Consider the following 15414-nt stretch of genomic DNA (forward strand, 5'->3'; position numbering starts at 1 on the left):
CTCTACAACAGAAAGTGATGAAGAGTTCTGTTAAAAGAGGAGTATGATTTTAGCAACATTAACTAAAATCCATTGCTGTTCCCACGCAGGACTGTTGAAACCAGAGAACTTCAGTTGGGGGGAACAGTTTGCAGACTTTTCTGCTCCAGGTATGACTAGTCTCTTTTCTAACAAGACATAGTAATGCTAGAAGACTGTCATTTTCCCTCTTGGGACCGGTAAGCCATTTTCTTAGACTCATAACAGAATGAAGGCTTATAAATGGGCTCTATACTGGTTGACACTATTGTGGGCTAAATCGATTGATTTATATAATATTTATTTGACTTTTGGAGTGTTTTTGTGATATGAAACACTTTTGGGAACGTTTTTATTTCGCCTGGCAGTTGGTTAGACAGCTAATTTAGTCAGGAAGGCCCCTTCACTCTGGTATGCAGAGGGAGGAGGCCTCATTTTCACGCCTCAGTTGCGCAGTTACTTTTGGAAGCAATGCATGCAGCTTCATGTGAGAGGGTCCTGTGGCCATAAAAACGATTTCTAGAAGGCTTATTTCTGTGGTGAATAACCCCCAAGGAAGGTAAAAGCTGCAGCAAAGGCTGTGGCTGGGACTGTAGTGGGTTCAAACTGGTAAATTAAACAATTAGCTCCGGTTTGCTCATTTAAGGGGTTAGAGACTTGAAATTTGGTGTGCAATACTTTCAAAGCATTAAGACACTAGGGTGTAAAAATCGGATATTTGCTTCATAGTTTTTCAAGCATTCAGAAATAAAGTGTGCTCTGTTTATTATTTAAAGAGACAGTAACGGTTTTGTTTAAAAACGATTTTATTGCATTAATAGCCTGCCAAAGTCTGTCTAACATGTCTATACCTTCAGATAGCATATGTTCTGTGTGTATGGAGGCCAAGGTGGTTCCCCCTTTAAATGTATGTTCAAATTGTGCCATAGCGTCCAAACAAAGTAAGGACAGTACTGTCACATTTAATATGGTTGCCCAAGATGATTCTTCAAATGAAGGTAGTGGGGATAGTTCTTCATCCTCTCCTTCTGTGTCAACACCAGTTTTGCCCGCGAAGGCGACACCTAGTACATCTAGCGCGCCAATGCTTGTTACTATGCAGCAATTAACTGCAGTAATGGATAATTCTATAGCAAATCTTTTATCCAAACTGCCAGCATTTCCCAGAAAGCGTGATTGCTCAGTTTTAAATACAGAGGATGAGCAAGTTGGCGCTGATGATAATTTATCTGTTATACCCTCACATCAATCTGAATTGGCAGTGAGGGAGGGTCTGTCTGATGGAGAAATTTCTGATTCAGGAAAAATTTCTCAGCAGGCAGAACCTGATATCGTGGCATTTAAATTTAAGTTAGAACATCTCCGCGCCCTGCTTAAGGAGGTGCTAACTACACTTAATGATTGTGACTCTTTGGTGATTCCAGAGAAATTGTGCAAAATGGACAAATTCCTAGAGGTCCCTGTGCACGCTGATGCCTTTCCGATACCCAAGAGGGTGGCGGACATAGTGACCAAGGAGTGGGAGAAGCCAGGTATACCTTTTGTCCCACCCCCTATATTTAAGAAAATGTTCCCCATTGTTGACCCCAGAAGGGACGCATGGCAAACAGTCCCTAAGGTGGAGGGGGCAGTTTCTACGTTGGCCAAGCGCACAACTATTCCAATTGAGGACAGTTGTGCTTTCAAAGATCCTATGGATAAAAAATTGGAAGGATTGCTTAAAAAGATATTTGTTCAGCAAGGTTTCCTTCTCCAAGCAATTTCGTTCATTATTCCTGTCACCACGGCGTCGTCTTTTTGGTTCGAGGAACTAGAAAATTCGCTCCATAAGGAGACTCCATATGAGGAAGTCATGGACAGAATTCACGCACTAAAGTTGGCTAATTCCTTTATTTTAGATGCCGCTTTTCAATTGGCTAAATTAGCGGCGAAAAATTCAGGTTTGCAATAGTGGCGCGCAGAGCGCTTTGGCTAAAATCCTGGTCGGCAGATGTGTCGTCCAAGACAAAACTGCTTAATATTCCTTTCAAAGGTAAGACCCTTTTCGGGCCAGAATTGAAGGAGATTATTTCAGACATCACTGGGGGAAAGGGCCATGCCCTCCCACAGGATAGGCCTTTCAAGGCTAAAAACAAATCTAATTTTCGTTCCTTTCGCAATTTCAGGAACGGACCATCTCCTAACTCTGCAGCCTCTAGACAAGAGGGTAACGCTTCCCAGCCTAAACCAGCGTGGAAACCAATGCAAGGCTGGAACAAGGGTAAACAGGCCAAGAAGCCTGCTGCTGCTACTAATACAGCATGAAGGGGTAGCCCCCGATCCGGGACCGGATCTAGTAGGGGGCAGACTTTCTCTCTTTGCTCAGGCTTGGGCAAGAGATGTTCCGGGTCCCTGGGCACTAGAAATAGTCTCGCAGGGGTATCTTCTAGAGTTCAAGGAACTCCCTCCAAGGGGAAGGTTCCACATGTCTCGCTTATCTTCAGACCAGATAAAGAGACAGGCATTCTTACATTGCGTAGGAGACCTATTAAAGATGGGAGTGATACACCCAGTTCCAACAGTGGAACAAGGTCTGGGTTTTTACTCAAACCTGTTTGTAGTTCCCAAAAAAGAGGGAACTTTCAGGCCAATTCTGGATTTAAAAATTCTAAACAAATTCCTCAGAGTTCCATCATTCAAAATGGAAACCATTCGGACGATATTACCAACAATCCAGGAGGGTCAATATATGACTACCGTGGATCTAAAGGATGCGTACCTGCATATTCCTATCCACAAGGATCATCATCAGTTCCTGAGGTTCGCCTTCATGGACCAACATTACCAGTTTGTGGCTCTTCCATTCGGTTTAGCCACTGCTCCCAGAATTTTCACAAAGGTGCTAGGGTCCCTTCTAGCGGTTCTAAGGCCGAGGGGCATTGCTGTAGCACCTTACCTAGACGACATCCTAATCCAAGCGTCGTCTCTTTCCAAAGCAAGGGCTCATACAGACATTGTTTTAGCCTTTCTCAGGTCTCACGGGTGGAAGGTGAACGTAGCAAAAAGTTCCCTGTCCCCGTCCACAAGGGTTCCCTTTCTGGGAACAATAATAGATTCTGTAGAAATGAAGATTTTCCTGACAGAGGTCAGAAAATTAAAGCTTCTAAACGCTTGTCAAGTTCTTCAATCTATTCCTCAGCCTTCCATAGCTCAGTGCATGGAGGTAATAGGATTAATGGTTGCAGCAATGGACGGGGTTCCTTTTGCTCGAATTCATCTAAGACCATTACAACTGTGCATGCTCAAACAGTGGAATGGGGATTATGCAGACTTGTCTCCCCAGATTCAAGTAGACCAGGTAACCAGAGACTCACTCCGCTGGTGCTTGACTCAGGATCACCTGTCTCAGGGAATGAGTTTCCGCAGACCAGATTGGGTCATCGTCACGACCGACGCCAGTCTCTTAGGCTGGGGCGTGGTCTGGGACTCCCTGAAAGCTCAGGGTCTATGGTCTCGGGAAGAGTCCCTTCTCCCAATAAACATTTTGGAACTGAGAGCGATATTCAATGCGCTCCTGGCCTGGCCTCACCTAGCAAAGGCCTGATTCATAAGATTTCAGTCGGACAACATGACAACTGTAGCGTACATCAATCATCAGGGGGGAACAAAGAGTTCCTTGGCGATGAGAGAGGTATCCAAGATCATCAAATGGGCGGAGGATCACTCCTGCCACCTATCTGCAATTCACATCCCAGGAGTAGACAACTGGGAGGCGGATTATCTGAGTCGTCAGACTTTCCATCCGGGGGAGTGGGAACTCCACCCGGAGGTCTTTGCCCAGTTAACTCAACTATGGGGCACTCCAGTTATGGATCTGATGGCGTCTCGTCAGAATTTCAAGGTTCCTCGCTACGGGTCCAGATCCAGGGATCGCAAGGCGACACTAGTGGATGCATTGGTGGCGCCTTGGTCGTTCAACCTAGCTTATGTGTTAACACCGTTCCCTCTCCTTCCCAGGCTTGTAGCCAGGATCAAACAGGAGGAGGCCTCGGTGATTCTGATAGCTCCTGCGTGGCCACGCAGGACTTGGTATGCAGACCTGGTGAATATGTCATCGGCTCCACCATGGAAGCTACCTTTGAGGCGGGATCTTCTAGTACAAGGTCCATTCGAACATCCAAATCTAGTCTCTCTGCAACTGACTGCTTGGAAATTGAACGCTTGATTTTATCTAAGCGTGGGTTTTCAGATTCAGTTATAGATACTCTGGTCCAAGCCAGAAAGCCTGTGACTAGGAAAATTTATCATAAGATATGGAAAAAATATATCTGTTGGTGCGAATCCAAGGGATTCTCTTGGAGTAAAATTAAAATTCCTAGGATACTTTCCTTTCTCCAAGAAGGTTTGGATAAAGGATTGTCAGCGAGTTCTCTAAAAGGGCAGATATCTGCTCTGTCTGTTTTGTTGCACAAACGTCTGGCAGCAGTGCCAGATGTACAGGCATTTGTACAGGCCTTAGTCAGAATCAAGCCTGTCTACAGACCCATGACTCCTCCATGGAGTCTAAACTTAGTTCTTTCAGTTCTTCAAGGGGTTCCGTTTGAACCTTTACATTCCATAGATATTAAGCTACTATCTTGGAAAGTTCTGTTTTTGGTTGCTATTTCTTCTGCTAGAAGAGTTTCTGAATTGTCTGCTTTGCAGTGTACTTCTCCCTATCTGGTATTCCATACAGATAAGGTTGTTTTGCGTACCAAGCCTGGTTTTCTTCCAAAAGTGGTTTCCAACAGGAATATTAACCATGAAATAGTTGTTCCTTCTCTGTGTCCGAATCCAGTTTCGAAGAAGAACGTTTGTTACACAACTTAGATGTGGTCCGTGCTTTAAAATTCTATTTAGAAGCAACAAAGGATTTCAGACAGACTTCTTCCTTGTTTGTCGTTTATTCTGGTAAGAGGAGAGGGCAGAAAGCTACTGCTACCTCTTTCTTTTTGGCTGAAAAGCATCATCCGATTGGCTTATGAGACTGCCGGACGGCAGCCTCCTGAACGAATTACAGCTCACTCTACTAGAGCTGTGGCTTCCACATGGGCCTTCAAGAACGAGGCTTCTGTTGATCAGATCTGTAAGGCAGCGACTTGGGCTTCTCTGCATACTTTTGCCAAATTTTACAAATTCGATACTTATGCTTCTTCTGAGGCTGTTTTTGGGAGAAAGGTTTTGCAAGCCGTGGTGCCTTCCGTTTAGGTAACCTGACTTGTTCCCTCCCTTCATCCGTGTCCTAAAGCTTTGGTATTGGTTCCCACAAGTAAGGATGAAGCCGTGGACCGGACACACCAATGTAGGAGAAAACAGAATTTATGCTTACCTGATAAATTTCTTTCTCCTACGGTGTGTCCGGTCCACGGCCCGCCCTGGCTTTTAGTCAGGTTTAAAAAAAATTTGTATCTGCACACTACAGTCACCACGGCACCCTATGGTTTCTCCTTTTTCTCCTAACCGTCGGTCGAATGACTGGGGGGCGGAGCCAGAGGGGAAGCTATATGGGCAGCTTTTGCTGTGCTCTCTTTGCCATTTCCTGTTAGGGAAGATAATATTCCCACAAGTAAGGATGAAGCCGTGGACCGGACACACCGTAGGAGAAAGAAATTTATCAGGTAAGCATAAATTCTGTTTTTATTTTCAAAATATTTTTACTAGAGAAATGCACAAAACATTTTTTAAACAGTTGACAAAAGGTAAGCTCAAAGACAATCTCCTGTACATCTCTTTCTAGAATACAATATCTGTAAATAACAGAGGAAAGGTCAACATTTTTAATACCAATATAATACCAGAAATCATGCAAGAATATGTAAATCTATGTCTCAGCTTAATAGTGTTAAACTAAGGGAGCGGCATTGGGAGAGTCATGGGGGGGGGCATGACATTTTTGAGAAAGATAGGATTCCCATAAGATTTGTAAGAATAAGTCCCTGCGTTTGTTTTAAATATATGCATACTCCTCTAAACCCAAGACCACATTACATTTATCTATCCATTGCGCTATGCTGGGAATTGAGGAAGTCTTCCAGTTAGTTGCAATTAGTGCTTTTGCGCTATTAGTTAAAATATTTAATAGTTTTGTTTGGCTGGGGTTTAATTTTTTTGGGGTTTAGGTTGAATAGCCAGATAAGTGGGTTACCATCTACTAAAGGGCCAAAAAGCTTGGAGGACTCCTCAAAAATTAGTAACCAGAAAGAGAAAATCTTTTGGCACTGCCACCCAATATGTGCCATTGTCCCTGTGTGGGAGAGGCACCGCCAACATTTATCACTATTATATTTAAACAGCTTTTGACATCTTACGGGTGTAAGATACCACCTATGTAGAATCTTATATTTAATCTTGAGAAATCGGCTAGATATAGAGGTCTTAGTGATATTGATGAATATTCTTTTTAGGTCTACTGGGTGGAAGTATCTAGTTCATGTTTCCATCTCTCAACGTAGTAAGAAGTCTGGCCATGTGTTTGTGCCTGCAGTATATTGTAGGAGAGAGATAAGGAATGTCTTGCTGGTTTGCGTTTACTGCAAAGAGATTCAAACTGTGTGAGAGGTCTCATCATGTTTCTCCTATCTGGATGGTTAATTATAAAGGAATGGCATTGTCTTAATTTGAACCAATCTTGTAGGCCTGGCAGCCCATTCTCTGTTAGTTCCTCTGTGGTATACCATTGTTGCTCATTGCCTAGATGTAGTGCCATTAGTGATCTAAGCGATTTTTTAACTGCATATCCAATATTACCCAGAGCCAGTAGGAATTCTGAGTTATCTGTAAGAGGGGTTATAGGTGATGGCCTACTAGAGAGAAAGGTATATGATGTCAGTAGTTTATCCCAGACTATGTATGTTTCCTGAGTTAACCGAGGAAGGGCAGAGAGTTTTTGTTTAGTTCATTTGGGACCCCAGCAAATGCCACCCAGGTGGGACGAACCCGCTATGTCGTGTTCTAGCTTAACCCAAGTTTTATGATCAAAGTTAGTAAACCAATCCAAAAAATTTTGGAGAAAGGTTGCTTGTCTATATTTGATCAAATTCGGAACTCCCATGACTCCCTGGGAGCGGGGTAAGCACATTATTTTATTTGCTTATTGATTCTAGCTGGATTTTTATGCCAAATATATTCATATATATGGTGTTGTAGAGTTTTAAGGAATGTGGGAAGAGTTTCTCATCTTGAATGCATTGATTCTCCCGAGCCAAGATATGTTGCAGGAGCGCCAGGATGACATTTCCATAATTAATGTTTTGTGTAGAGTCTTATAATTGGTTTCAAAGAGATCCGTTATAGCTGGGGTTAGATACCTTAATATTTCAGTTTTTTAGGTTGCCATTTAAATGGGCATGACAACTTTATTATTTGCACTTCAGAGAGGGGGGTTATGTTTAATATTTCTGATTTGGTGTCGTTAATAAGAAATTTGGAGACCGCGTGAAATTCTTCAAATGTGTGACGAAGTACTGGGATGGAGTTAACCGGATTTGTTAGGAAAAGGAGGATATCATCCGCGGAAAGCATGATTTTATGCGACGCACCTGCAATATTTAGTCCTTCTATAGACTGAAGGGAACGGATTTGTATGGCTAGGGCTTTAACGAGTCACACGAAGAGAAGGGGGGAGAGTGGACAGCCCTGACGAGTACCATTGGATATAGAAGAAAGTTTAGACAAAAAGGAAGAGTGTCTGGGATGGCGCTCAAACAAATGGAGAGCTAAGAGTCAAACTAGGTATTGTGCAAGGCTCTGATATTGACCATATGTGTGTGTGTACTAGTGGCGTTATAAAAAGGTCAAAAGCAATAAACTAATCCGATGTAAAAATAGCAGGAAATGGAAAAGAGTAAATTTAAGTATGAATAATGTTTATTACATACAATTAAAAATATATAGTGATGCCGGCATCTAAAAACAAACACAATAAGTTTAAAATTATGATCAAGTGATCTCTTCTAAAACAAATGACAGAAATAAAGATACATGAGAATTCTTAAAAACCTGTTATGTCCTATTAGTATCGCAACATTGTCCAGCAAGTGGTTATTTGTGCAAACTTGTAACCAAAAAATTCCGGATAGCTTGCGTCCTCCTTTCCTTAGTGTTAGGGATTAGTGCAGCGTTCTCTGCAAGCGGTAGGAGAAAAGTGCTGTACACAAACAGTTCCAGGCTGCAGTGCAAAGGTGTTCTGGTGTGAAAGGTGCTCTGATGTGAGTGACTCTTTAACAATCCCACAAAGTATGGTGTAGGATCGGAGTTCCAAACAGGATATGGATAACAGAGGGGTTAGTCTGAGTAGGTCCTGGGACAGGGATTATACATATGGGGCAAGCTCAAACAAGTTTTATGGCTTTGTGTACAGCACTTTTCTCCTACCGCTTGCAGTGTAAATTGAACCGTTGTAAAACGAGGGCCACCTGTATTTTGTTTAGTCTGGTGGGCTTTAATACTTATAAGTTCGCCTTGTGACCCCTTTGTGAGCCTCCCAAAGGATTCTGTGATCTTGTACAGTGCCTGTGTTGAGTTCAAAATATTCTAGCAGTGAATGTTCAACGAAATAAAGAGGGTCTTCTAGCAATTTATCGTCTAATTTCTAATGGAAAGATGTAAGTGGTGCAGTTGGCCAAGCTAAATTGCATTCACTGTGGAGTTGATATTTGTGGATAAATGGGAACTGCCACTCAAGGTGTCTAGCGTTGGGTTAAGAGCTATGTTGAAGTCTCCACATGTTATAAGGGAACATTTGCTTTCTTCTAGGAGTATATTTGTACGTTTTTTTAAATATTTATCTATGTTATTTGGAGCATAAACATTTAACTAGGGTGACCAGACTATTTTATAGAGTGCCTAAGAGAATTAGATAGTGTCCTTCCTTATCTCTGATTTTATTTTGGATAATGTAAATGGGATATTTTTTCTTATTAGGATTCCCACACCATTCCTCTTAACCTTATTAGACGCATAGTAGTAGTCTCAAAACTTAAAATGAAAGGTTTTGGGTTCTTTACCGTGTATATAATAGGTCTCCTGTAAGAACACTATGTCCCTTGACTGATATTTGAGGTCTTTCAAGACAATACCGCGTTTGCTAGGGCTATTTAGTCCCTTAGCATTAACTGTAAGGAGAGTTAAATTTGGTGTATGTGCTGAGTGTGACTCGTGTGTAACATGGTTAATTTAAACCTAAGCTCTACATAGAGCGACACAAAAAGATAGTTTCAAAAGTATGATGAACTTTTGGATGTAAGGTATGAGATTCAAGTTAGGTGTTGACCACTTCCTATTCATAACAATAACAACAGAAAAATAACTAACGATAATAATAAAGCATAATAAATTCAGTAAAAGTAACAACTGTAAAGATAAAAATCTCTATACAAACTAGAGGGATGCATTGTGGTCGACCATCCCCACCCTGTTGATGTATAATGAAAGGTGGGGAACATTAAAACGTCTAACTAAACTAATTGTTTACATCTAGACAACAGAACATTAAGTTTAAGGTAATATGTAGTTATTCTACAGTTATACTTTTGGGTAACCTATGACTGTAAACAAGTTGTAAAGTGGGCCAGAAACAATGAAGGCCCAAGACTTGGTATTAAAAACAATGGGTGAAGCTAGCAAAAGGGAGAAAAACATTTATGCATACAGGACATTACTCTAAGACTATATGGAATATATTAGAAATTACGCTCTCTCCTCAGGGTGAAAGTCTATCGACGTCCAACTGTCCATAGTATGAAAGGAGGAGCATTTCGTAAAGAGAGGAATACAGAGTCTCACTACATTCTTAATAGAAGAAGATCAAGTTATCTGTTCATTGTGGTTCGATGCAGGGGAGGTTGTTTTGTCCGTACTGAACTTTATGCCACCTGGATGGATGAACCTTGGGCTTTCCATGCATTTCATTATTAATCCATGAGGGTCCTGGAAGGGTAGCTTCTATTTCAAGTCCCAGACTTTTCATAAAGGTATCCTGTTGCCCTTTGTAGATATGTGTGATGCCATCTTTAGAGACTGTAAGGCTGAAGGGGAAGCCCCATCTGTATTTAATGTGTTTATCTTGCATGGCTTTAGTGGGGAATCTTACCTCTCTTTTTTTTTTATTGTGATAGGGCATAAGTCCATGTAGATTTGTATACTGTGGTCTAGATACTGAATTTGTGGGGTTTGGAGTGATTTGAGCCAGATCTCCTCCTTATCCTTGAATTTTAAGAAGTGAGTTATAACGTCCCTAGGTGGGGAATTGGGGGAGGCTTCTCTGAGGGCTCTGTGAGCTCTGTCCAACTCCACTGGGAGTGCTTGTGAATCAGCTTTGATATATTGGAACAGTCCTTGTAGATAATTGTGGAGATCAGCAGTTATGGCAGCTGAGGAGGTAATAGTATCTGAAGCATTGCTTCTCGCAATAGGAGAATCTGTCATATTTTCACGTGGAGACTCCTGGAAAGGAAAAAAGGTGCTGACAGAAACAGGCGTGTTTGAGTGGGTTTTTAGGCCCTTTTCCACTCTAGTTGATTTCCTTCCCGCCATCCTATGACATTTGAGAAAATATGAGCCAAAGTGCTTGTATAATGCAGGGTGTTTGAAAGGTTGTGAGTTCTCCCAGTTTTTATATAGACTGTTAGGTTGAAGTATTTAAAGGGACAGTCAAGTCCAAAAAAACCTTTCATGATTTAAATAGAGAATGTAATTTTAAACAACTAACCAATTTACTTTTATCACCAATTTTGCTTTGTTCTCTTGGTATTCTTAGTTGAAAGCTAAAACTAGGAGGTTCATATGCTAATTTCTTAGACCTTGAAGACTGCCTCTAATCTGAATGCATTTTGACCACTAGAGGGCATTAGTTCATGAGTTTCATATAGATAACATTGAGCTCATGCACGTGATGTTACCCAGAAGTGATCACCGATTGGCTAAAATGAATGCCTGTCAAAAGAACTGAAATAAGGGGGCAGTTTGCAGAGACTTAGATACAAGGTAATCACAGAGGTAAAAAGTGTATTTCTATCACAGTGTTGGTTATGCAAAACAGGGGAATGAGTAATAAAGGGATTATCTTTCTTTTTAAACAACAAAAATTCTAGTGTTGACTGTCCCTTTAAGTCTTGCCACATCGTTCTGTAACGGTATTTTAAAAGTTATGTACTCATCCGTGGAGGGAAAGTAGCTAGATACCAAGTCCTGCTTGCGATTAAGTAGACTAATGTGTACTATGAAGTTATATCCCCTGCATAATTAAAGTCTCTGATTAGGAGAGTTAATGAGACATTGCTGCGGTTTCATTATAAAGTCCCATTGTAAATTTTTTCCTGTCTTCAGGTTACCCCTATATCATATTAGCAGCTTTAACTGGCTTGTTAGGTCAGAGTAGCTGGTGATATATTTATTTGCCCATGCTGATGATTAAGTTTGCAGCAGTCTCGGGTATGTCTAAGCTTATTGATCAATTAAGCTGAAGGAGCGTGTAGGCCTTACCATGTGTCATCAGGACAGGGCGTACTTGCTCAACGGAATTTCTCCATCATGCGTATTGGAGCGGAGAGGAGCTGCTTGCTATTGTGGTGCTGTGCAGGACAAGGGCTATTGCTGGCCATCTGATGTTCAGGCTCCGGTATGCGGCTTGTAATCAGATTGCCGCGACAGGCCTGTCTCGTGGTGTGCACCTTATGGCGTGTGTCGATGTGGCGTCCAGCACCAAAACGGGGAAAAAAAGGGCCCCGCCAGTTCTGAGCATGATCCGCTGCCAGATGCAGGTGGGATGGAGGTATTCCCCACAAAATGAATAGGTCAGGGAGAGGAAGATCGACCACACTTGCACGGAACTCGCTCACACTGCGGCCATCTTCCTTCACGGCCAAGCTCCGCCTCCAACCCTAAATATTTTTTAAATACATCACAAAAAACTTATAAGCATAATTAATTCCAGAACTATTTGTTTGCATTTACTTTTTTATATGAAATGATAATCTGATGTATTAAATCCTCATTACAGGTGAAGAACATGTGGTATAAATGCAACATTCTAAAAAAAAAATAAAGCTGAATTATTTGTGCATACAAGCAATAGTTATAAACAGTAGTTTCAAAACTGAAATAATAGTTTGACTAAAACTGTCTGTAAACACAATTTTAAAAACTTTAAATAAATTTACGAAAAAAAAAGGTAAAACATTATAACATGATTTTATTTTTAGTGATTGAAAAATATAGGATGCTGTGGAGTACTTAACGGGACAGTCTACTCTAGATTTTTTTTTTTATTGTTTAAAAATATAGATAATCCCTTTATTACCCATTCCCTAGTTTTGCATAACCAACACGGTTATATTAATATACCTTTTCCCTCTGTGATCACCTTGTATCTAAGCCTCTGCAGACTGCCCCCTTATTGCAGTTCTTTTCATAGACTTGCATTTTATCAGTGCCCGCTGATAAGTAACTCCACGGGTGTGAGCACAATGTTATCTATATGGCATACACGAACTAACGCTCTAGTTGTGAAAAACTGTCAAATGCATTCAGAAATGAGGCAGCCTTCAAGGGCTTAGAAATTAGCATATGAGCCTATTTAGGTTTAGCTTTCATCTAAGATTAAGGGAATTAAGCAAATTTGATGAAAAAGGTCATTTGGAAAGTTGTTTAAAATTACATGCCCTATCTGAATTATGAAAATTTAATTTTGACTAGACTCCTTTTTAAACATATGCTCTAATGTCCAGTGTACTACCCATAAGCCTTAGCAAGAAGGCTGGGGAAAGGTGTAGAGTCATAGCCGGTCCCCTTTCCTTATTCAGAACCGTGAAAGTATTATCAAAATAAAATAATGATACCATTAATAAATAACATTATTCCATTGTATTTATGTTCAACAGGTAGCTTCACAAACTACAACTATCCGAGCCATGGTCAAAGTCTTCAGAATCAAAGAAGCCAACTAGGAAATGTATGTTCTAAATGTGGGAAATGTTATACCAAGAAATCACAAGTTATTGACCATCTGAACATTCATACAGGGAAGAGAGCATATTTATGTTCTGACTGTAGGAAATGCTTCACTCAAAAATCAAACGGTAATACGCATAAAAAATGTCACACAGGAGAGAAAGCATTTTCATGTTCTGACTGTGGGAAATGTTTTACTCTAAAATCATATCTTAATAGTCATCAGAAAACTCATGCAGGAGAGAAAGCATTTTCATGTTCTGACTGTGGGAAATGTTTTACTCTAAAATCATATCTTATTAGGCATCAGAAAACTCATACAGGGGAGAAAGGGTTTTTGTGTTCCGAATGTGGGAAATGTTTTACTCTTAAATTTCATCTAATTAGGCATCAGAAAATTCATACAGGGGAGAAAGGATTTTCGTGTTCTGAATGTGGGAAATGTTTTACTCAGAAATCACATCTCATAACGCATCAGAAAGTTCATAGTGGAGAGAGAGGATTTTTGTGTTCTGAATGTGGGAAATGTTTTAACCATAAATCAACTCTTATTGACCATCAGAAAATTCATACAGGGGAGAAAGCATTTTCATGTTCTTTCTGTGGGAAATGTTTTACTCTGAAATCACATCTTATTAGGCATCAGAAAACTCATATTAAAGGAAACAAGGGAAATCCAAGCTTAACCTCATAAGTGCAGATGGTGACATATAGTCGTCATCTGCACAATACCTAGAGTTCTCATGATGACTACATGTCATTTTCTGGGGGGGTGCGCTTTTGAAGCTGTTTGAGGCCCCCTCTAAACCTTAAGCATGGTTATGAGATGGCCTGGTGTGTTTGTTATGCTAAGGTGGATCTGGGTCCCTGTATAGGTTTGAATAGCCAAGTGATCACCTGGCATAAAGAAAATATGCATTTATTTGAGAAGAGGTTCATGGAAGGGAGCCCCTATGTGCAGATCATAGTTTTATAAATACACCCATTATTTATATGTTGATTAATTCTTCTTTGAAATGTACGTACTGTTGAGGACATTATAGACAGGTGATCACTGAGGTAACAGTGTTTCCCTATCTGGAAGTTAAATTTACCAGGTGTACAGAGTGAGCCCCTATGTTAACATCAAAAGTGCAAGAGGCCTTGTCTAGATAAGGATACTCCCCCGGCTGCATAAAATTCATTGTGCTGAAATATAATAAAATACATTTTTTTTTACTTTTGATTTACAGTTGCTAATTTCTATTGAAAAATTCTGATTTTCCCCCCCTTCATTTTTCTTATTTTAGAAAGGTTATTTAATACAATTTTAGATCCGCACAAGTTTCAACTATAAAAAGAAGACACCTCAAACTGTTTTGTTTACAACATTTGTTTATTACATTTGCAATAAAAATATCAATGTTTTTCCACACTTTTTGTTGTAGATTCCTCACATGGTTTGCATCTGCTGGGTCTGATGAAAAAAAAAATGTATAGTTTGTGTTGGTTTCTAACTGAAAAATGAAATCTTAGATAGATCTTAAATGTGAGCAGCATATAAAAGCTTTAAAACTGCTCAGAACAGGGGTGTGGAATTAACATTAAACTCTTTGAGATTGTAATATAGAATGATTTATTACGCTGAGAATACTTAAGGACAAATAAATGTGCAAACAAAGTCTGTGTGAAATGTAGAGACTTTAAACCATGTTAAATAGTTACTTTAACATTGCACACAATCTTTGCACCGTACTTTATCTATTCATAATTATCCTCAGCAGAAGAGATTAGATAAGGGAAACATTGTGATGCCCATTACTTTTTAGAAACTAAAGTAATTTATAGATACAACATTTATATGTATGTGTGTATAAATAAATAAATAAATATAGTACTGTACAAATTTTAGGCCACCATTAGCTTTGTTGTTTTAGAAAAGTTTTAATGACCATCCATTTTTATTTTTTTCGCTCTTTTTATTAAGATACAAAAAGAAAATACAGGTACTATGTACACAAAATATAAAAAAACACAATTTTCAGAACAAAATGGCTTCTTCAGGCAAAAGTCAGTATTTAGTGTGAGCTACCTTGGCACTAAGCACACTCTTAAACTCTTTTGGGGTACAGTTCAGAAGTTTTCTGAAGTAATCTTCTGGTATATTATACCAGGCTTCTTTCAGGACATCCTAGAGTTCTTTAGATTTAGGTTGTCTTTTATTTCTTTCTCTGTCCAGGTGATGCCATACTGCCTCTATAATATTCAGGTTTGGACCTGACTTTCCATGACTGTCAGTGTTTTATCAGCTGTTTTTCTCTCCAGATATAATTTTCTTCTTAAAAGAGAAGAGTCCACAGCTGCATTCATTACTTTTGGGAAATACAGAACCTGGCCACCAGGAGGAGGCAAAGACACCCCAGCCAAAGGCTTAAATACCTCCCCCACTTC

At 40.0% G+C, this 15414-nt stretch overlaps 1 protein-coding gene across 3 annotated transcripts in view; it reads left to right on the forward strand.

Moving 5' to 3' along the window:
* LOC128656977 (oocyte zinc finger protein XlCOF7.1) overlaps positions 1-14398 on the forward strand; it is a 105571-nt gene extending 91173 nt beyond the window's left edge. For all 3 annotated transcript variants that reach the window (XM_053711185.1, XM_053711184.1, XM_053711186.1), the window contains one exon: positions 12915-14398. In XM_053711185.1, coding sequence (XP_053567160.1) covers positions 12915-13678 — 764 coding nt within the window. In that variant the 3' untranslated portion in view covers positions 13679-14398. The remainder of the gene's footprint in view (positions 1-12914) is intronic.
* The last annotated feature ends 1016 nt before the right edge of the window (positions 14399-15414 follow it).

This window comes from Bombina bombina, chromosome 4 (assembly GCF_027579735.1).
Source record: "Bombina bombina isolate aBomBom1 chromosome 4, aBomBom1.pri, whole genome shotgun sequence".
NCBI lineage: Eukaryota > Metazoa > Chordata > Amphibia > Anura > Bombinatoridae > Bombina > Bombina bombina.